This window comes from Leptopilina heterotoma, unplaced genomic scaffold, assembly GCF_015476425.1.
Source record: "Leptopilina heterotoma isolate Lh14 unplaced genomic scaffold, ASM1547642v1 Lhet_111, whole genome shotgun sequence".
NCBI classification, from domain to species: Eukaryota; Metazoa; Arthropoda; class Insecta; order Hymenoptera; family Figitidae; genus Leptopilina; species Leptopilina heterotoma.
This window is the reverse complement of record NW_025110830.1, coordinates 854,298-875,959: the sequence shown is the minus strand read 5'-3', so window position 1 is coordinate 875,959 and position 21,662 is coordinate 854,298. Positions and strand designations below refer to the sequence as shown.

Genomic DNA, 21,662 nt, shown 5'->3' with positions numbered 1-21,662 from the left:
CACTACTTATCAAATAAGTATAAGAACTTAAAATAACGAACCTACTAAAATTAATTAAAAATAATTAAATAATTAAATCAAATTAAAAACATTTCAAATAAATTTTTGAACAAAAATAATACTTAGTGTTTCTAATGAGAAATTAGATTTTACCCGGAAGTTGTCGTCGACATCCAGCGTTGGAAATTATTTGTATTTGGAATTTTTGAAATGTCACTATTTTCCCTATACTGAAAAAAAAATTTATTTGATTCAAATAACCGATTACTTGACTATTATCAATTAAATATTCATTTGAATCAATTAATTTTTATTAAAATAATTTTTATTTGAGTCAATTAAACGGTATTTGAAATTTTGAATTTGAACCAATAATTTCAGTATTTGAAGCAAATATGAATTGAACCTATTAATTGACTGGAATAAAAATTATTTAATTCAACTGATTTGATTGATTTTGATTTAATTGATAATACTCAAGTAATTGATTAAATTCTTTTGCAGTGTAGGAAGTTAAAAATATTTTTCAGATTTCTTTTTCGAAAAAATTGTTTTATTCTTTTCGCTTTTGTGTGAAGAGAATATTTTTCGACGACACTCAATGTCGACGCCAACTTCAAGATCGTGAGAAATTTCGATTTTGAGTAACGACTTCGTATGACAAATTATAATGCAGAAAAAAAATGAATGAATGATTTTCTAAACACATAATAACTATTGGTTTTTCGTAAAAACAATACGACGTTATTGTATTTAAAAATAAAAAAAAATGTATTTAAAAATAAAAAAATGAATTTTAAAATAAAAAAAAAGTATTTAAAATTTACTCCAGCAAATAAAAGTCAAAGATCAACGGTCCATCGAAAGATTCAAAGTATCCACAGAATCCGAATGATGTTTCTTAGTACTCATATCCAGTGTTGCGCTAAAATCACTTTTCACATTTGACATCGCCAAATCCTCTATTAATTTATAATTCGAAGTCTCGCCCATTTCCTTCTTTCTCTCACCGCCGAAATCCTCAATTAAATTTCTCACCGGTTCCTGCAATGTTGGCGACGAGGAAATTTTATAGGGACTCGGTATCATGTCCGCCGTTGGAAAATCACTCGATCTTCTCTCATTGATTTCAGGAATTTCCGGTGCCTTGCCAAGTGGTCCAAAGAGGCTGGCAATATTTCGCATATACGACGACGAGGCCTTTGTAAAGTCATTCAATGAGAAACCGGAAATTTTCGCCAATTCACTGGGCGAGAAATTTGTTAATTTCGAGAGATCTGGATATTTGGTCATTTGTTGCGTGAGACAATCGGTTAGGGGATAATCGGATGTTCTCGATTTTCCAGGATCGAGACCTGGGAGATTTAGTGTTTTCGTGAAATCCGGTGGTGTGTATTCGTATTCATTTTTTGTATTTTTCAGTGACACGGTCAATTCACCGGCTCTGAAAGTGGGAATTGAATCGGTTTGAAGAAGATGTGATTGTTGTTTGAGAAGATCTGATTTCAGGAGTCCAGTGTCTTGGGAATCTTTTCCTTGATGATGATGCGAGCCGAATTGTTTTGTTATAGAGGCAATGGAATTTGAATTGTCCGGTTTGAAATTCAATGGTGTGAGGAAAACATTTCCCGTCGCGTTCATTGCATTTGGTTTTAATAATTGCTCGGGAACTAAGGGGAATTTCATTATAAACGGATCCATTTGATTTAGTGAATTTGAAAAAGGTCCCTCCATACCGGGACATATCATTTCTCGAATTGCGTCCCAATACGATCCGTTCGTTCGATTTCGGCCGGGTAATTTTGACTGCAAAGAACTCTGGAAAAAAATATCAATAATTAATTGCTACTTGCGCTTACATCAGACCTCGTACTCATCTACTAAAATCTACTATTTACTATTTTTTCAAAGTTATGCCACTATTTCGGTACTTTTTCTAGATTTCAGCCATTAAAAGCTACTATTTCTGGTTTTTTTTTTTGAAAATTTACACTACTTTAAATTCGCTAATACTAGAAATCAAAAAACTATTCTCAAGAATTATAATCAAATTCTTTAAAACTATTCAATTATTTTCAAAAAATATTCGAAATTCAATTATTTTCAATATTTATAGTATTTTCATAAAATTTCGCAATAGAATTCAATTATTTAAAAACGAAATTGATAAAATTCATTTAAAATTCAATTATGTTCATAAATAATAAAATTTTCAATTTAGAATAGCATTTTTTTAAAAATTTCGAAAAAATCAATTATTTAACAAAATTTTTATACATTCTTCACAATAATTCAATTACTTTCACTAATAATAACATTTTTCATGGAAACTCAATTTAAAGAAAAATGTTGATAAAATTCTAAGCAAGAATTCAATTATTTTCCTAAATAATAAAACTCATGGAAGAATTTCAATTATTTTTAATACTATTTTTATTTCATTAATCGAAAAATTCAATTGTTTTCACAAATAAAATTTTCCCACAAGAATTCAATTATTTAAAATAAAATTTTTATAATAATTATTATAATTCGAAAAAATTAATTATTTAAAACAATGTTTATGAAATTCTTATAAAGAATTTTATTTTCACGAAAATAACAAAATTTTTCACAAAAATTCAATTCTTTTTAAATATTTTAATAAAATTTATCGCAATAATTCAATTATGTTCATAAATAATAAAATTCTTCTCAAGAATTAAATTATTTTTTAAAATTATAATAAAATTCTTAGCAACTATTCAATTATTTTCATAATTCATCGCAGGTTTTCAATTATTTTTAACAGAATTTTACAAAAATTTTTCGAAAAATGTAATTATTCTTAAAAATTAAATTTTAGTTAATTATTTAAAATAATGTTTATAAAATTCTTATGAAGAATTCAATTATTTTCACGAAAATAACAAAATTTTTCACAAAACCCAATTCTTTTTGAACATTTTAATAACATTTTTCGCAATAATTCAATTATTTTCATAAATAATAAAATTCATCCCAGGATTTTAATTATTTTTAATACAATTTTACAGGAATTTCTCAAAAATTGTAATTATTCTTAAAAATTTAATTTCAATTCCTCGGAAAAATCAATTATTTACAAAAATATTAGAATTTTTTACAGGAATTCAATTATTATTAAATATTATAATAAAATTGTTCGAATGAAATCAATTATTTTAAATACAATTTTAATTAATTTTTTTTATAAATAATTCAATTATTCTTTTAGATTTTAACAAAATTCTTCCCAAGAATTCAAGTATATTAAATAATTCTTCGAAAGAATTCAATTATATAGATAAATAAAAAAACTATTCTAAACAATTCAATAATTTTGAGGCGTTTTAATAAAATTCTTTGCAAAATTCAATTATTTTCATAAATAACAATATTCATCAAAAGAATGCAATTATTTTTAAAAGTATTAAATTTTTTCTTGGAAATTCAATTATTTTAAAAAATTCTACAAAAATCGTTTGCAAGAATTCAATTATTTTTATAAATAATAAAAAGCTTTTTAAAAATTCAATTATTTTCAAAAAAATTTAATAAAATGCTACACAGACATTCAATTATTATTCTAAAAAAATTTAATAGAATTCTTTGTAAAATTTAGTTATTTTTAAAAACTTTTCGCAATTCAATGATTTTCAATATCTACTATTTTCATAAAATTTCCAAAGAGAATTCAATTATTTAAAAATGTTTTTGTAAAAATCTTCGTAAGAATTCCATTATTTCATGAATAATAAAATTCGTTATTCTGTTCGCAAATTAAAGTTAGATGTTGTTTGCTTTTTTTATTTCCCAACTTTTTAAATAATTTTTCTGTTCAAATATAATTTTTAAATTAATGTATTGAAAATCATTGAATTCTTATAAAGAATTTTATCAAAAAATTCAAAAATGATTGAATTCCTTCAAAGAATTAAATTATCTATAAAAATAATTGAATTCCTGCGAAGAATTTTATTAAAATTTTTTAAAATCCTAATTAAATTCTTTTGAAAAATTTCTTTGAATTTTTTTAATTAATTGAGTTTTTTTTTAATAATATGAATTGAAAATTTTGAAAGTAATTGAATTTTGCATTGAAAATAATTGGATTTTTTAGACAAATTTTATTAGTTTTGAAAGTAGGTAACTGAATTCCTGTGAAAAATATTGCATTAATTTTTGAAAATAATTCAATTATTTTTAGACTTTTTATAAAAATTGTATTGAAAATAATTGAACTTTGATAAAGAATTTTATTAAAATTTCTAAAAAATAATTTAATTGTTTAAGAATTTACTTATTCAATATTTTCGGAAATTATTTTGATGAAATTTTAATTAAAACTTTATAGAAATTGAATTTTTCCTGAATTTCTAAATTAAATTATTCAATTCTTCAGTAATTTTGTTATATTATTTTTAAATACTTATATTGTTATTTATTTTTCTACAAGAAATAAATTCTTAAAAAATTGGAAATTCAAATCTTTTCAAGTTTAATTATTTCTAAAAATAAAAATTACAACTGCAATTCTTCAAAATTCAATTATTTTGTAGAATTTTAAATAAAATTTTTCACTAAATCAATTATTTAAAAAATTGGAAAGTTCATTTAAAATATGTCTAAAATTCAATTTTTTTTACGTTTTAACTTAGTTTCTGTCGATAAGAGATTCGAAAAAAAAATATGGACTGTCTTTGTACAGAATAGGATGTACTTTTTGTGTATTTTATTTTTTTTTCTTTCTAAATGAGGGAATCCTGTAAATGAATGGCATTTTTGTTGCAATTAATGCGATGGACTTTTTTTGTGATTAGTTATCTGCAGTACATTTAGCGATAAGAGTTGTAAGTGACAATATCCCGAGAAGTTAATTATTTATTGTCAAGTTCAAGAACTACAAGCACTGTCAAGGACGTTTTGCGCATTTTTTTCTTTTATCAATTTTAATCTCACTTACCCTCAACCTTTCGAGATAAGTCGTATTGCCATTGAATATGGTTTTGAAATCGATCCCACCTTCCAATTTGTAATAGTCGATACATTTTTTCTGCAAATTATAAATTAAGTTATTACTAAAATTACAAAAAAATTTCTAACAAATTTTTCTAAAACTTGCATGTTCGTAAATTTCTAAACATTCAATCGAAAAAAATTCATTTTATTTCTTTTCGAAATTCGAATTTTATTCGGAATAATTTTATAACGTCACATAATAAAATATAATTCACAAGGTTGCTACAAAAATTTGATTTTATTTTTCCCTGATTTTCAGATAGAATTTTTACTTTTCCCCTGAGCCTAATAAATATTTTTTTTATATTAAGATTACAAATATTTAAATATTTTTAATCTTAAAGTATAAAAAATATTTTCACATTGTTTTAAAAAATTAGTTTATAAATTTATGGTGAACAGAAATATAACAAAAAAAATCAAGGTTTTGTATTAGAATCCGTGGTAATTTCAAAATTTATAATTTCAATAATTGAAATTCAATAATCAATAATAATAATCAATAAATTTAATTTATTTATGAAAATTGTAAGCGTGACTTATCAAAAATTTAATTACTTTTTGAATCAAAAGTTTTGCGTTTTTTAAATTTTGATTCATAATTTTTTCGCAAATGTATTGAAAATTCAAAATTTCGAATTGCAAATTCGTGAAAAAGAAAAATAGAAAATTATTAAAAGAAAGTAGATGTTGAAGATTAGAAAGAAATAATAAAAAATTTTAAAAAAAGGATTATCGAAAATTTACGTAAGAAAAAATAAAAAATTGTAGGAATTTTAAGCAATAGAAAAAAAAGAGAAAATTATATGAAATTTAAAAAATTTGCACTTACAATCTCTTCTAAAGCGTCTTGTGAGAGAAATTGCTCCTGAGACAAAGTGTAACTCAAAAGCATTGGTCGTGGATATTCATGGGGTCTATTTTCCGGCGGTGGAAGAGACCAAAAAATGTTGAAATTAGATTCGTAGCAATTGCCATCAGTATTATAGGGAGCTGTAAAAAAAATTGTTTACACATTACATTAATTTCCATTATTTCCAATGCTAGAAAAATATTTTTATTTTGTTTTATATTTTTAGAAAAATATTTAAATAGGAAAAAAGAATAAATTCTGTCCATTTGAATGTTTAAAAATTAAGAAAAAAAATTTTAATTAAAATTTTTCTGGAAAAAAATACTCACAACATACGAGACCGACACAAGGTGTGTAACTATTATCACTGAGGCCTTTCATTTTAATTTGATAATCGAGCTGAGAATCCACATCTCTGAGTGATGGTGATGCATGTGTCCGGGGATGAGAATGATACCAACCGACCAAAATCATTCTTTTCCATTCCATAGCCCTCGCTATTTCCGCTTCAACAACAGCTGCTGCTGTTTTATCTTTGCCCGCGTATCGACACGGAAATGCTCCCAATATCGAAAGGGCTGAAAGAATTTTTTAAATTTATTTTCAGAAAATAAAAAAGTAGACAAGAAAATTGAATTTGGATAATAAATATTAACTTTGCTAAAAATATTTTCGACACTATATTCACCCAAAGAGAAAATTTATATTTGTTTCACAGCCAAATGAAAATTTGTTTCTTACAAATAAATTTTATTTGGTCCAAATAAAACTTTATTTGTTACCAATGAACTTTACTTGATTCAAATAAAAATTTATTTCTTACCAATGAATTTTATTTGGTTTAAATAAAAATTTCTTTATTATCAAAGAATTGTATTTTGTTGAAATAAAAATTTATTTGTTGCCAATAAATTTTTTTTTGGTTCAAATAAAAATTAATTTGTTTACTAATGAATTAAAATTAATGAATTTTAATTCATTAGTAAACAAATTAATTTATTTCTTACCAATGAATTTTATTTGGTTTAAATATAAATTTATTTATCATCAACGATTTGTATTTTTTTCAAATAAAAATTGATTTGTTACCAATAAATTTTTTTTTCTTCAAATAAAAATTTATTTGTTTACCAATGAATTAAAATCCATTTATTTGGTTCAAATAAAAATTTTATTTCCGTAAAAAAAATTTTAAATAATTGAATTCTGCTTGTAAATTTTATGAAAATAGTAGATATTAAAAATCATTGAATTGCGAAAAGTTTTTAAAAATAATTAAATTTTACAAAAAAATTATATTAAAATGTTTTAGGATAATTGAATGTCTGTGTGGTATTTTATTACATTTTTTTTGAAAAAAATTGAATTCCTAAACAGCATTTTATTATTTATAAAAATAATTAAATTCTTGCGAACGATTTTATTAGAATTTTTTAAAATAACTGAATTTCCAAGAAAAAATTTATTACTTTTAAAAATAATTTTAATTCCTGTGATGAATATTGTTATTTATAAAAATAATTGAATTTTGCAAAAAATTTTATTAAAATGCCTCAAAATTTCGAAGAAATTTATGTAAAGAATTGGATTTTTATGATGATTTTTGATATTTATCGAAATAATTGAATTTTGGAAAAAAAATTTATTAAAATTCCTTAAAATAATTGATTTTATGTGGAAAACTTTGTTATTTATCAAGAATTTAAATTCTTTTGCAGAATTACTTTAAAATTTTTTGAAAATAATTGAATTTTTGCCACGAATTTTATTATTTTATTGAATAATGGAATGTTTCTTAAATTTGAATTTATTTAAATCTTAAATTTTTTAAAAATTGCATTAAAAATATTGGAAATTATGCGATGAAAATAATTGAATTCCTAAATTAAATTTTATCATTCATAAGAATAATTGAATGTTTACGTACAATAATTGTATGAAAAATTTTTTTCAGTAATTAAATTATTTGATAAATTTTATGAAAATAGTAAATATTGAAAATCTTTGAATTGCGAAAAACTTTTGAAATAATTAAATAATATTAAAAAATTCATTCTGGTCAGAATTAAAAAGAAAATTTTTGAAGTTTTTTTTATTAGAATTCTTGGTAGTTTCATAATGTATGAGGCAAACAAGAAAGAACAAAAGACACAAAAAATTTCAGAGTTTTCTTATGAATTCTACAAATTTAATATTTTCCAGTACTTTTAATAAAAATCCCTGACTTTTCCCTGACCATTTCTTCTTTGATTTGAATCAAATAAATTTCTTTCCCAGAACAAATGAAATATTTCTCTGATCGCTTTTAGACGACCCCCTAGTATTAATTAATTAATTAAAAAACATTACTGTGAGAATTGATGTCCCAGTGTCCTCCTAAGTAACCACAGACTTCTTTATCAGTTAAGTGACAATGTAGGTCAACAAGAAGTGCCGCAGTTGCGGAAATTGTCACTAAAAAAGGTTGAATTTTTCCTAAAGTACTGAAGGATGTTAGTTCCACCATTGTGCTCATGTCCCTGAAATTAATTTGCGACAATTGTCATTTTTTTTTGTTGAAAAACATTGACTCTAAAATATTTTCCCTGTTTTCTGTATTTTTTTTTTTTTTTTTTTTTTTGAATCAACGTTAGATTTAAAAATACAGAAAACACTGAAGATATTCAAGATCGATTTCAAAACAATGAAACCGGAAGATAGAGGACAAAAAGAGATAAGGAACTTCATTTTTAACATATAGTCTTGAAACAATTCTTTCAGAAAAAATATTTTTTTTTTAATACTTACATTGCATGACTTCGAATTCCGAGATTTGTGTGTTTTACTGGCACCCTGACAATAGGGGGCGGGGGAAGAGGTTGTGGTGGAGGTTTTTCTTGATTATCTTCTATTGTTTCATTACTAATGTCCATTACTTCTTTCTCCATTTTTAAGTTTCTGAAAATAAAAAGCAGAAAATGTAAAATTCGTTTCTAATTAAATTCACCAATTTGTAACCGTATTAAAAATCTATTACAATTTAGTTAATTATTAACAAAGTATAAATTTTTTTGATTTATTATTTGATTAAAAAAAAACTATTATTTCGTTGCAAAATTTAAAAGAAAGAAAATGTATTTTTAAAGCCAACTAAACTTTTTACTTGTTTCAATTTTCAAATAAATTTCAGTTGGTTCAAATAAATATTTTTTCTTAATTGCAAAATAAAAATTTTATTTGTAGAAAATAAATATTTATTGGGAATTTATTATTTATTTGTTATTAATTTATTTGTATAGAAAATAAATTTTAAAAATTCTATTCAATATACAAAATACAATTTTTATAATTGTTCCCAATATTTAAAACAAATAAATAATTTAGTAGGCTCTGATAAAAATTTTTTCTATAATTTAATAACCGAAAAGAGAAGAAATACAAAATTAAAAAAAAAAATCTTATTTGAAAATTAAGAAAAATCGTCCATTTAGTTTCAAATTTAAAAGAATTTTATTAACAAACCCATTGTTAAAAATATTAAACATTAAAATTGGAATAAAGAAAATTAATAAAAGTTTATAAAAAATGGTTAATAAATAAATGTGTCATATTAAACAGTATTAAAAATTAAAAAAAATAAATTAAAATAAAAAGAAAATTATGTTAAAAATAAAAAAATTATCTACAAAAAGAATTTTTAATTCTAAAGCAAAAAAATTTCCCGCCAATGTTTGGTTTTGAAAAATCTGTCAATTTGACAGTTTTTAAGCGCATTAATATTTACATATTGAAAATGAACAAATTATTTTTGTTGTACATAAAAACTAGATGCATTCTTAAGAGAAGATACATAAATAAAAAGGGAATAAAACACTGCAACTGTACTAGAGAATAAAATCAATAACTTACGTGTTTTCAAATTGAAGCAATTATATAATAAAATTGTTTTGTAAATAACTACAAATTCGAGGATAAATAAAATGCTTTCATTATTTCTGGGACTTTTTTCTAAACAACAACTGCTTACAATCAGTTTTATTCTGTCATGGAGAATAAAAATTATTAGAGGAGGGAAAGTTTACTCAGTAAATTAGGGTTCTGCTTTTACTGACTTCTAACAAGTTCTGACTGAACTAAAATGTTCTGCGCGGAAAAATTTAAAATTTCTTAATTCTTCGAAATTCTTTTATATTATAAAGTCAAAAAATTTTTATTTGCAAATTTTTTTTTTAATTTGATTGAAAGCAATTTTAAATATTGAAAATAAATATAAACGCAAATAAATATTTATTTTAACAATGAAAAATAATAATAATATGATAAAAATGATTTTTGAGTTAAATAAAGTTTTGTTGAGTGAAAAAATGTTTTATGAGTCAAATAATGTTTTACTTGATTGGACAAAAGTCCTAGTTAATTAAATGACCGTTTTGAGTCAAATAAACTTTTATTATTTGGCCAAGAAAACTTTTATTGAGTCAAAAGAACTTCCATTGAATGAAATAAGAAAGTATAATGAATAATATTAAACAATAATATTATTAAGTTATAATGAGTCAAATAAAGTTTTCCTGAGTCAAATAAAGTTTAAGAGACTCAAATATATTTATTTCAATGAAATAAAGTTCTATTATAGATAAAAAAAAATTAAAGAGAATCAAATAAAACTCGTTTCGACCAAATAAAATTCTATTAGGACAAGTAAAGCTCAATTAGTGAGTCATACAAATAGTTTTTAGTCAAATAAATTTTCACTGAGTTTTTTATTAAATCAAAGACAGTTTTATTGAGTCAAATTATGTTCTAGAGATTCAAATAACGTTCAATTTAGAAAAAAGAGTTCTAGTGGATCAAATAAAACTTGAAACAAACAAATATGGTTCTATTGACTCAAATAAAGCTCAATTTAATCAGCTAAATTTATTTTTGATAAAATAAAGCTCACATTTGCCAAATAAAATTATTTTTAATTAAAGAAAACACAATGTGACAAAATACAGTCCTATCGAATTAAATATAAAGATTTATTGAAACAAACATTGTTAAAATGAGTCAAAAAAATTTGTTTGAGTTAAATAAAGCTCAATTTAGCCAAAAAAATTTCTGTTGAAATAAATAAAGGTTAAATTAAGTAAATAACGTTCTATTAAGTCAAATAAAGCTCAAGCTAACACAATACACTTATATTAAACCAAATAAAGCTGAAGTTAGTTAAATAAAGTTCTTTTCAATCAAATTAGTCAAATAAAGTTCTATTTGATATAAATAAAGCACAATTTAGCCAAATAAATTACTATTCGATTAAAAAAACTCAATTTAGCAAAATAAAGTTTTTTAAAGTGAAATAAAGCTCAATTTAAGTAAATGAAGTTATTTTTAAATCAAATAAAGCTCAATTTAGTCAAATAAATATTCTATTCTATAATAAATTTTATTCGATCAAATAAATTAGAACTAATATTGTTCGAGTGGGTCAAATGAAGCTTTTTTGAATCAGATAAAGACAAAGTTAGCTAAATAAATTTCTATTGGGTAAAATAGAATATTATTAATTCGAATAATATTCAAATAGGTCGAATGAAGTTCTATTGAGTCAAATAAACTTTAAGTTTGCTAAATAAAGTTCTTTTCAATCAAATAAAGCTTAAATTCTCCTGATAAAGTTTTTTTTTGAAACAAATAAAGCTCTTGTTAGATCGATAAAGTTCTTTTTGTATCAAATAAAGCTCTAGTTATCTCTATGAAGTTCTATTTGAGTCAAATAAAGCTCAATTTAGACAAATAAAATTCTAAAGAAATTAATAAAGCTCATGTAAGCTAAATAATGTTCTATTGTATGAATGAAAGCTCCAGTTATAGCTAAATAACATTTTATTGAATTCAATATAAAGCTTAAGCTAGCAAAATACAGTTCTTTCAATCAAATAAAGATTTATTTATCCAAACAAAGATCTATTGAGTCAAAAAAGCTCAAATTATCCTGTAAAGTTTCTTTTTAGATCAAATAAAGCTCAAGTTAGCTAAATAAAGTTCTTTTCAATAAAATAAAGCTCAATTTAGCCAAATAGAGTTCTAAAGAAATTAATATAGCTCAAGTAAGTTAAATAACGTTCTATTGTATGAAAAAAGCTCCAGTTAGCAAAAAAAAGTTTATTGTTATAAATGAAGCTTTAATTAGCTACATAATCTTCAATTTGAGTCAAATAAAGCTCTATTTTTCCTGATAAAGTCATTTTTGAATCAAATAAAGCTCAAGTTAGCTAAATAAAGTTCTATTTGAGGCAAATAAAGCTAAATTTATCCAAATAAAGTTTAAAAAAAAATAAATAAAGCTCAAGTTAAATAACGGTCATCTATTATATGAAAGAAAGCTCCATTTAGCTAAAAACAGTTTATTGTTGTAAATAAAGCTCTAATTAGATAAATAATGTTCTATTTGAGTAATATAAGGCTCCAATTATCCTGATAAAGTGATTTTTGAATCAAGTAAAGCTCAAGTTAGCTAAAAAAATTCTATTTGAGTCAAATAAAGCTCAATTTATCCAAATAAAGCTCTAATTAGCTAAATAATATTTTATTTGAGTCAAGTAAAGCTTAATTTAATCAAATAAATTCCTATTTGTTCAAATGAAGTTCTATTAAATCAAATATTGTTCGAATGGGTCAAATTTTGATTCAAATAAATCTTAATTTAACCAAATAATTTTTTTTACTTAATTAATCGAAAAATTATCCTTGATATAAATAATATCTTTAAATAGTTAATAAAAAAACGAAAATTGAAAATTTTTTCAACTCAAATAAATTTAATTTTTTTTTTTGTTCAATTTTGCAAAAAAAAATGTCCTTTTCAAATCGAGCGCCAAATGCAGTTTTAGGTCGTGATCGTCGGCGTTTTTTTTTCAGCCACAGTACTCCCTTATTTTCATCCAAGTATCACCATGGTAACGTCCAATCATCTTCCCCCGCTTATACAAAGTCCGAGTCCCTTTCTGACTCAGACGCACTAGTTCGGCTCCGACAGTCAAACGAGTAGGTTTGTGGTTTCTTTCGTTCGGATTTATTCTCTCCCAACATAAATTTTGTGTCAAATTTTCCCCGGGGGTGTTAAATTCGGACTCGTAAAAGAAAAAGTGAGTGCCCGCGGGCTCTCGTTACTTGTTTCAATAGAAAATTAAAAAAGAAGAAAATAAAATAGAAAAAATTCAAAAAATTACTAAAGACTGTAAATTTTTCTCTTATTATTTGAATAGTTGAGTTTTGCCAGGGGGCTTGACCTATTCGATAATGAGGGACATGGCGGGCAAAATTGCCGAATTAAAATTCGAGGCACCCCTGGCACGATTCGAAGAGGAGGACACGGCCAGTATCAAGAATATGAACCTGCTGACAGGTGCGAAATTCTTTTTTTTTTGTATTAATTTTATTTTTCTCTCTTCCTTTTTTTTTAATGTATATACACAAGTGTGTGTATATATATAGTTGTCGCTTCAATAAAATACTCTGCTTATTTAAAACTGTGTCACGGCTTCGGTCATTCCATAATCGGATATACGGTCAAGCTAGAAAACATACATAATTTACAGATTCCAGACATCATCTCTTCTCTCATTACGCAAAATCGTTATTTTGCTTCTGCTCCGTTGTTGATGAATGATTGTTTTCTTTGGAGTTTCTGTTCTAAATAAGTTGTTGATTTTGTAAACATTCAAAGTTCTAAATTGTAGAGAGGAAAATTTACAAAATTAGATTTTTGTTTTAAAAAATTGTCATAAATAGAAATTAGTTTGCAGTTACAAATTTTTAAAATTCAGATGATAGAAGGAAATTTTTGTTTTTATAGATACTTTCGAAAAAATTACTGTCATTGAAAAAATATTTATTTGAATCAATTTAACGATTGCTTGCCTGTTATCAAATAAATATTAACAAATCAAGTATTAATTAATCAAATAAATATTAAGTAGAATCTAATTTTATTTAAATCAATTATTTACGGCAAACGTCAAGTACTGAAATATTTGGTTCAATTACAATTTATTGATCCGCGCAAGTTTTGAACGTTCAAATGAATAAAGTATATTTTTTATTAAAAATAGTTCCATGAATTATTATTATTATTATCCCATCAATTATTGATTGTAATAAAAATTAAAAGCTATGCATAAATTTTACAGGAAGAGAAAATAAATATTAAATTTTATGAAAATATTTTATTTCGGGAGAAAATGCGACAAAGCGAAATTTTAATATAGAAAAAATAATGAAGTTTATAAACAAACCCGTGTAAAATTTATTATAATTATTTGAAATATTATAAATTAATTAATTAAAAAATGATTAAAAAGTACAAATTAATTTCTTACTGTCCTTCAAAATTTTAATTACTAAATTTCAATGAACCACAAATATACAAAATACTTTTTATTAAACATATTTTCAGAAATTACTGATTGTAAAAAATAAAAATAAAATAAAAATTAGAAACTTGAATTTTGTATTTAAAAACCTCAGGATTATTTTTATCATAGTCATTCAAAATTATTATTAAAGAAATTTTAATTTAAAGAACTGAATCAATTTCATTCATTTGAACATAAATTTCATTTTATTTTCTTAAAAATTTTTGAATTTTGTGTATAAAAATTTCACTTTGTCGTTTTTTTCTCTTCGAATTGTAAAACACTTTCAAAAAATTTTATATTTATTTCCCTTCTTCGTATTTTTGAAAACTATCCACATAATTAAATTTTCTGATAGTTTAATCATAATTTTTATATTGCAAAATTATTGCAATAAAGAATTGATTTTGAAAAAGAAATAAATAAATTTTTTTCATTTATGAACGTTCGGAACTTTATGATCCTAAAAAATTTATTTGAATTATGAAATAAAAATTATCTTGGGCAAAGAAATATTTATCTGGTTCAAGAAAACATTTATTTGATTCCAGTAAAGAATTATTTGATTCAAGTAAATAATTCCATGATAATAGACCATTAATCAGTTATTCTATGAAATCAATTTTTTTTCAGTGTGTTTATTAAAAAAATTAACTCTAAAAATTAAAAATAGTAACAAAAATTATTTAAATTTAACAAAAATTTATTAAAAAAATTAATTCTAAAAATTAAAAATAGTAACAAAAATTATTTAAATTTAACAAAAATTTATTTAAAAAATTAATTCTAAAAATTAAAAATAGTAACAAAAATATCCACGTTATCTTGAATGTTTTAAACTTTGGGGATATTTACAAAATTTTTTTCGTTTTTGCATTATTTTAGATTTAATATTGAATTTTGAATATTAATTTTTTCTTATTAGTTTCAATTTTAATTTAAATTTTAAAAACGGTATATTAATAAATAAACTTTACAATATTTAAGTGTTTGAAATTTGAAAATAAAACTAAAAAAAAGATGAGTTTAAAAAAAAATTAAGTATTTAAAATTAGGCTGATTAAAAATTGATTTTCTGAATACCGAGGAATAACAATGTAAGGAATAAATAATTATGTTGAACGAAATACTTTTTGTGTTTCAATACTTTTTAGAAAAATGACTTAACATTCATTGAACTAGAAATTAATTTCCCGTACTATAAAAAAAACAACATTTTTCTCATAAAATTAATAATTAAAAAATAATAAAAATGCTCATTTTAATATTCGTATTGAAATAAACATTTTTTTTTTTTTGCAACAAACGAACCTTTCAATGTTTATTCCAAAGTAAATAAAGATCAATTATTTTAATATTAAAAATTTTAATTTATAACAATTTATTCTACATTTTGAATTAGTTACAATTGTAAATTATTAATTACAAAATTGTATTCTAATTACAATTTATTCTAAATTTTGAATAAGTTTAAAAATTAAAATTGTAAATTATTAATTATTAATTATTAATTATAAAATTGTATTTTAATTACAATTTATTCTAAATTTTGAATAAGTTTATATCAACAAGTTTAATAATTGTAAATTATTAATGTAAATTATTAATTATTAAATTGTATATAAATTAACTGCAGTTGTAATTAGTTAAAAAGTATAAAAATAAGTATAACATGCATGTACATAAATTTGCAATCTGAAATTACGAAATGTAGTTCAAAAAATATAAATTAACGAATTATTCAAACATTTTTTTTTTTTAATTTTCGTGCGTGATAATAGCTACAAAAATAATGAAGTGAAATTCTTAACGTTGTATCATTGAAGCTATATATTACACTGTGAGGAAAATGATTAAGAGAAAATAATTAGGCGTAGAAAGCAATTGCAAGTTTCGTGAGAGACGAGAAATAATTAATTATTGTAAATCGTAACGGACTAAATACATCAATCCCATTGAACTACATTTATCAATTTTCAGTTTCGTGCAGAAAGCAACGCGCGCAGTTAAAGCAAAAATATTACAGACACTGCAATAATAAATTCAAATCATTATTACAAATCGTTATTAACCGAAAATATAAATTTATAACTGAATTTAATTAATTTAATTAATTTCATCAATTTAATTACTTTAATTAATTTAATTAATTTAACAAATTTAAACAAAGTGAATAAACAAACAAAAAAAAGTAAAAATGGAAAATTTTTAAGTCGTTTCTTTTATATTTACTTTTCTGTATTCTTCCAATATTTTCAAGTTCCTAAAATTCTCAACTATAAAATAAACGAAATTTATTTATTTCCTCTTCAAATTAAAAATTACAGTAATATTCATTCAAGTATTAAAAATAAATTACAAAGTTTCAAAAAGTTTACATAAATAAACTTTTTAGTATAGTCAGTAATTTTTATCAAAATATTTTTGGAGTGGAAAAATATTTCTTTTATTTGAATGTTCAGAATTTTTTAATTATATGATTTTTAATAAAAAAAAAAAAATGAAAATACAATAAATTCTTAAAAATTTTTAGAGTAAGAAATATTTCATTTATTTCAACGTTGAGAAATTTTGAAATATATTATTTTTAATAAAGAATAAAAAGAGTGAAAAAAATGTCAATAACGTTCAAAAATTTTGAAAGTATAATTTTTAATAAAAAATAAATTAATAAAAATATTTAGAGTGAAGAAATGTTTCGTTTATTTGAACGGTGAGAAATTTTAAAATATACCTACAATTTTTAAAAAAGAATTTTTTAATAAAGAATAAAAATAAAATTTAAAATTAAAACATAAAAATATAATTTGTCCTGAAATAATATGGATTGATTATACACGAGTTTGTCGCGCACTTTCTTAATTTTTGAGTGGTACTTTTCCAATTTATGAATCTCTCCGGCTCTGCTATATTTGGAACGCAAAAATAAAATAAAAAAAATATGTCAAGACAGATGTGAAACTTGAAGGAAGAATTCTAAACATAGTTTGTAATAATATTTTATATTATATGTCAACTGGGAAAATTTCGAGTTTGTAAATGTCTGTTTTTTAGAGGGAAATTTGAATTTTGTGGATATTTGTAACTGTATAATAATTGAGATCTCACGGAAATTTTATGCGATGCTGCGGTGTGATATAGCGTGAAATGCAGTAGTATAGTATAGTAGATCTGGAATTCACTCGGGAATTTATACACTACAAGATTAAAAGCATTCCACTTATAGAATGAAAATAGACAAGTGTCACTCTTTATATAATTTCTTGCAATTCATTTGTTTGTTTTTTTTTACTATAAGAGAAAAAGTAAATTTTACTTACGTGTAAATACATTTTACTTATTTTAATGAATTTTGGTGGTAAAATTAAATTTTACTAGTATAATAATAAATTTTGTTAGCAGAAATAACTTTATTAGTAAAATAGTAATTTTAGTAGTGGAAATAAATTTCAGCAGCAAAAAAGTAATTTTAGTAGTAGAAATAAATTTTAACAATAAAAAAGTCATTTTACTAGTAGAAATAAATTTCAACTGTAAAAAAAGTAATTTTACTAGTAGATATAAATTTCAGCTGTAAAAAAAGTAATTTACTAGTAGAAATAAATTTTAGCTTTAAAAAAAGTAATTTTACTAGTAGAAATAAATTCCAGTTGTAAAAAAAGTAATTTTACTAGTAAAAATACATTTTTCTAGTGAAAATTAGTTTCAGTAGTAATGATAAATTTTGTTAATAAAAATAAAGTTTAGTAGTAGAAATAAATTTCAGCTATAAAAAAAATAATTTTACTAGTAAAAATACATTTTTCTAGTAGCAAATGATTTTGCTAGTGAAAATAAGTTTCAGTAGTAATAATAAATTTTGCTAATAAAAATAAAGTTTAGTAGTAGAAATAAATTTCATCTATAAAGAAAAGTAATCTTACTAGTAGAAATACATTTTTCTAGTAAAAAAAATGTTGCTAGTGAATATATAGATTTTCCTAGTGAAAATAAGTTTCAGTAGTAATAATCAATTTTGCTAATAAAAATAAATTTTTCTGGTAAAAAAAATTCTTTTTATAATACAAAATTTTGCTGGTAAAAATACATTTTTCTAGTAAAAATTAAATTTTGTTAGTCAAAATATATTTTTTTTTATAAAAATAAACGCTGATAGTAAAAATAAATTTTTCTAGTAACAAAATATTTTGATAGTAAAAAAACGTTTTTCTAGTAAGAAAAAACTTTATTAGTAATAATAAAAAATTTTGCTAGTAAAAATAGATATTTAGTAAAATTAAATTTCAGTGGTAAAATTTAGTACAGTAGTAAAAATAAAGTCAAAAATTTTCTGGTAAAAATAGATTTTTCTAGTAAAAATAAATTTCAGTGGTAAAAATAAATTTGTAAAAAGAAATTTCAGTAGTGAAAATAAATTTTACTAGTAAAAATAAACTCTTTTAGTAACAAAAAATTCTGCTAGTAAAAATTAAATTTTGTTAGTCAAAATAGATTTTTTTTGATAAAAATAAATTTTTCTTGTAACAAAAGATTTTGATAGTAAAAATACGTTTTTCTAGTAAGAAAAAACTTTGTTAGTAATAATAAAAAATTTTCCCAGTAAAAATAGATTTTCCATATAGTAAAATTAAATTTCAGTGGTAAAATTTAGTTCAGTAGTAAGTCAAAAATTTCCTGGTAAAAATAGATTTTTTTTTATAAAAATAAATGCTGACAGTAAAAAAAAATTTTCTTGTAACAAAAGATTTTGATAGTAATAATATGTTTTTCTAGTAAGAAAAAACTGTATTATAGTAATAATAAAAAATTTCAATGGTAAAATTAAGTTCAGTAGTAAAAATATACAAAAGTAATATTAAATTTTTTTTGTAAAAATAAATTTTTTTTGTACCAAAAATGTTTGCTAGTAAAAATAGATTTTTCTGGTAAAAATAAATTTTTTTAGTAACAAAAAATTTTGCTATAAATTAATTTCAGTACTTAAAAAGTTTAAATAAATTTCATTGGTAAAAATAAATTTCAGTACTAAAAATAAAGTCTTCTATTAAAAATAGAGTTTACATTAAATAATAAATCTCGCTAATAAAAATTGAAAAATATTTCTTCTTTAAATTTATAACTGTATTGTATACTTCTTGTGTATATTTTATTATATACTTTGCACACATTTTGTATACCGTTATATATAATACGTTATATACTATATAGTAAATCTTATTTTTTCCACAAAATTTATAGTATACAGTTTACTTGTACATGACATAAAGAATTTTTTTTTAAATTACTAAACTTATTTTGCACTTTAAAAAAAAGAGACACTTTCGATTTTTCTTTGACTAAATTTAAAAAGTTGTGCGAAAATTCCGATGGGCTTTATTGCTGTTGAGCAATATTGACACATTTTTTATTGGAGATTTAATTAACTCCAAGGACATTTTGTCATTTGGCGCCATTTATTTCCTAATAAGAGAGTTTCTTAATTGAAGAACAAAAATGTTTGCAGGGTATTTAAAAAAAAAGGAAATTTAGTTTTTAAATCACAAAAAATAATTTAGTTTTTAAATCGCAAAAAATAATTTAGTTCTATTAATTTTAAGTAAATTTAATTTTCATTTTAATTATATTAGAATAATCGTATATCATAGAAGTATGATAATTGTTATTAAACTAATGCGTGATTTTAGTAAACTTTGGAATTTTTTTTTTTTAATTGTGCAACTGTACGTTTTTCTTTTTAATTTTTCGAAAAAATTTGCCAAATGAAATTAATCTTGAAAGAATGTTGCAAAATAAATATTGACCTCCTGTAACGCAAGTTTAATTATAATTATTTTGTTATCATACAAACGACAAAGTGTGTGCATGCTAACAAACTTTTTTTATCATTTATGTAAGAGATAAGCCTCATTATAGTGGACTACAAATAGAAACAAAAATATTTTTAACTTGAAAATGCTAGTTCGCTTGTTTAAATTGTTAAGAAAACGCACTTTCTTTTCTTTTAAATTTTATTGTAAGAAAAATAAAGGAAAGGACAAAAATAACACATTAGAATAAAAAAGTGACTTTAAAAAAACGGTGTTATTTTTTAAAATAATATTTAATTTTCCTGAAAAATTCAAAACAATTCAATTATTCTTACAATTTCTGAAAAATTGCATTGCTTGATATATTTTGTCAAATTTTGTTTGTGAACTTGAATTAAAAGTACCTAATTAAACGTTATTTAATAATTAAAAGGTAAACTAGTAAATTACAGATTACAGTAACAATTGAATTGATAGGAGAGAACATTGAACCTTAAAGATGGACATTTAAGGGAGGAAGTCTTTCTTAGGTCGGCTGATACAGTCATAACCGGTTTGTGCCAAAAACGGCACACTCGACTCTATAAAGGGTTCAGAGTATCGACCAACTCAAGTTTTATGTACACCTTCTATAAGAAAACAAGTGGTCAAGAAACGTTTCAATATCGCAAATTTCCACAGTGACCATATTTTTTTTCTCTTTATTTTCCTCCTTCATATTACACAATGATGCCAATCATTCGAATTCGAGCAAATTATGGTAATTTTTACAAAACAATCATTCATCAATGGAAATTATTCGTGAAACGAATTTTTTGTCTCACAATTTCTATAATTTAAAATTTTTCGAAATTGAAATTTTTGAAATGTAGTTAAAATTTTAATAATCCAATCAAATGAATATTTACTTGATTCATGTCAATTTTTTTTATTTGATTCAATTAGAGTCAAATAAATATTTACTTGAATCGAATAAATATTGCTTCATGATATAAATATTTTACTTAAATTAAATAAATAGTAATTGAATCAAATAAATATTTACTTGAATCAAATGAATATTTACTTGAATTGAATAAATATTGTTGAATCAAATAAATATTTGCTTAAATCAAATAAATTGTAATTGAATTAAATAAACATTAACTTCTTGAAATCTAATTTCACTTAAATATTTCAAAATAAATTCAATTTTTAAAGAATTGCGCTTACAATTTTCATAAGTAGATGAACTTCAAAAGATTTTGATTTAAAATTTTGTAAAATTTCAATTTTTAATGAATTGAATTAGAAATATAAGGAAACTTAGATTTAAAAAGAAAATTTTAAAGTAAAATTCTTCTGAAATTAGTTCAATTTTTTAATATATATATATATATATATATTTAACTAGTTTTATTAACAAAAATGATTGCAGAAATTAAATTATTTTCAAAAGTATAGTAAAATTCTTCTCAGAAATTCAATTATTTTCAAAATATTTTTTTTAAATTCTTGGCAAAATTTTAATTATATTTAAAAACTTTTCTCAATTCAATGATTTTTAATATCTATTACTTTAATAAAAATTCCTAAAAGAATTCAATTAGTTAAAAAATATTT

At 22.1% G+C, this 21,662-nt stretch overlaps 2 protein-coding genes across 2 annotated transcripts in view; one reads left to right on the top strand and one right to left on the bottom strand.

Annotated features, from left to right (window-relative positions):
- Positions 1–320: 320 nt before the first annotated feature.
- Positions 321–9,894, bottom strand: LOC122504640. The gene is made up of 7 exons (XM_043615834.1): positions 9,761–9,894; positions 8,660–8,809; positions 8,222–8,391; positions 6,202–6,450; positions 5,852–6,012; positions 4,964–5,053; positions 321–1,818 (listed from the first exon to the last, which is right to left on the bottom strand). The coding sequence occupies exons 2-7, from the start codon at positions 8,797–8,799 to the stop codon at positions 850–852; spliced, it is 1,779 nt and encodes a 592-aa protein (XP_043471769.1). The 5' UTR covers positions 8,800–8,809; positions 9,761–9,894; the 3' UTR covers positions 321–849.
- Positions 9,895–12,848: 2,954 nt separating this feature from the next.
- The window catches only part of LOC122504690 (fasciculation and elongation protein zeta-2), a 52,519-nt gene continuing 43,705 nt past the window's right edge, over positions 12,849–21,662 (top strand). The window contains exon 1 of the mRNA XM_043615903.1: positions 12,849–13,244. Coding sequence (XP_043471838.1) covers positions 13,139–13,244 — 106 coding nt within the window. The 5' untranslated portion in view covers positions 12,849–13,138. The remainder of the gene's footprint in view (positions 13,245–21,662) is intronic.

Coding starts and splice junctions, on each gene's coding strand:
- LOC122504640 (XM_043615834.1), bottom strand. CDS start 8,799: ATGGAGAAAGAAGTAATGGACATTAGTAATGAAACAATAGAAGATAAT. Junction 8,392..8,659: donor GGAATTCGAAGTCATGCAAT/GTAAGTATTAAA, acceptor AATTAATTTCAG/GGACATGAGCACAATGGTGG. Junction 5,054..5,851: donor AAGACGCTTTAGAAGAGATT/GTAAGTGCAAAT, acceptor TATAATTTGCAG/AAAAAATGTATCGACTATTA.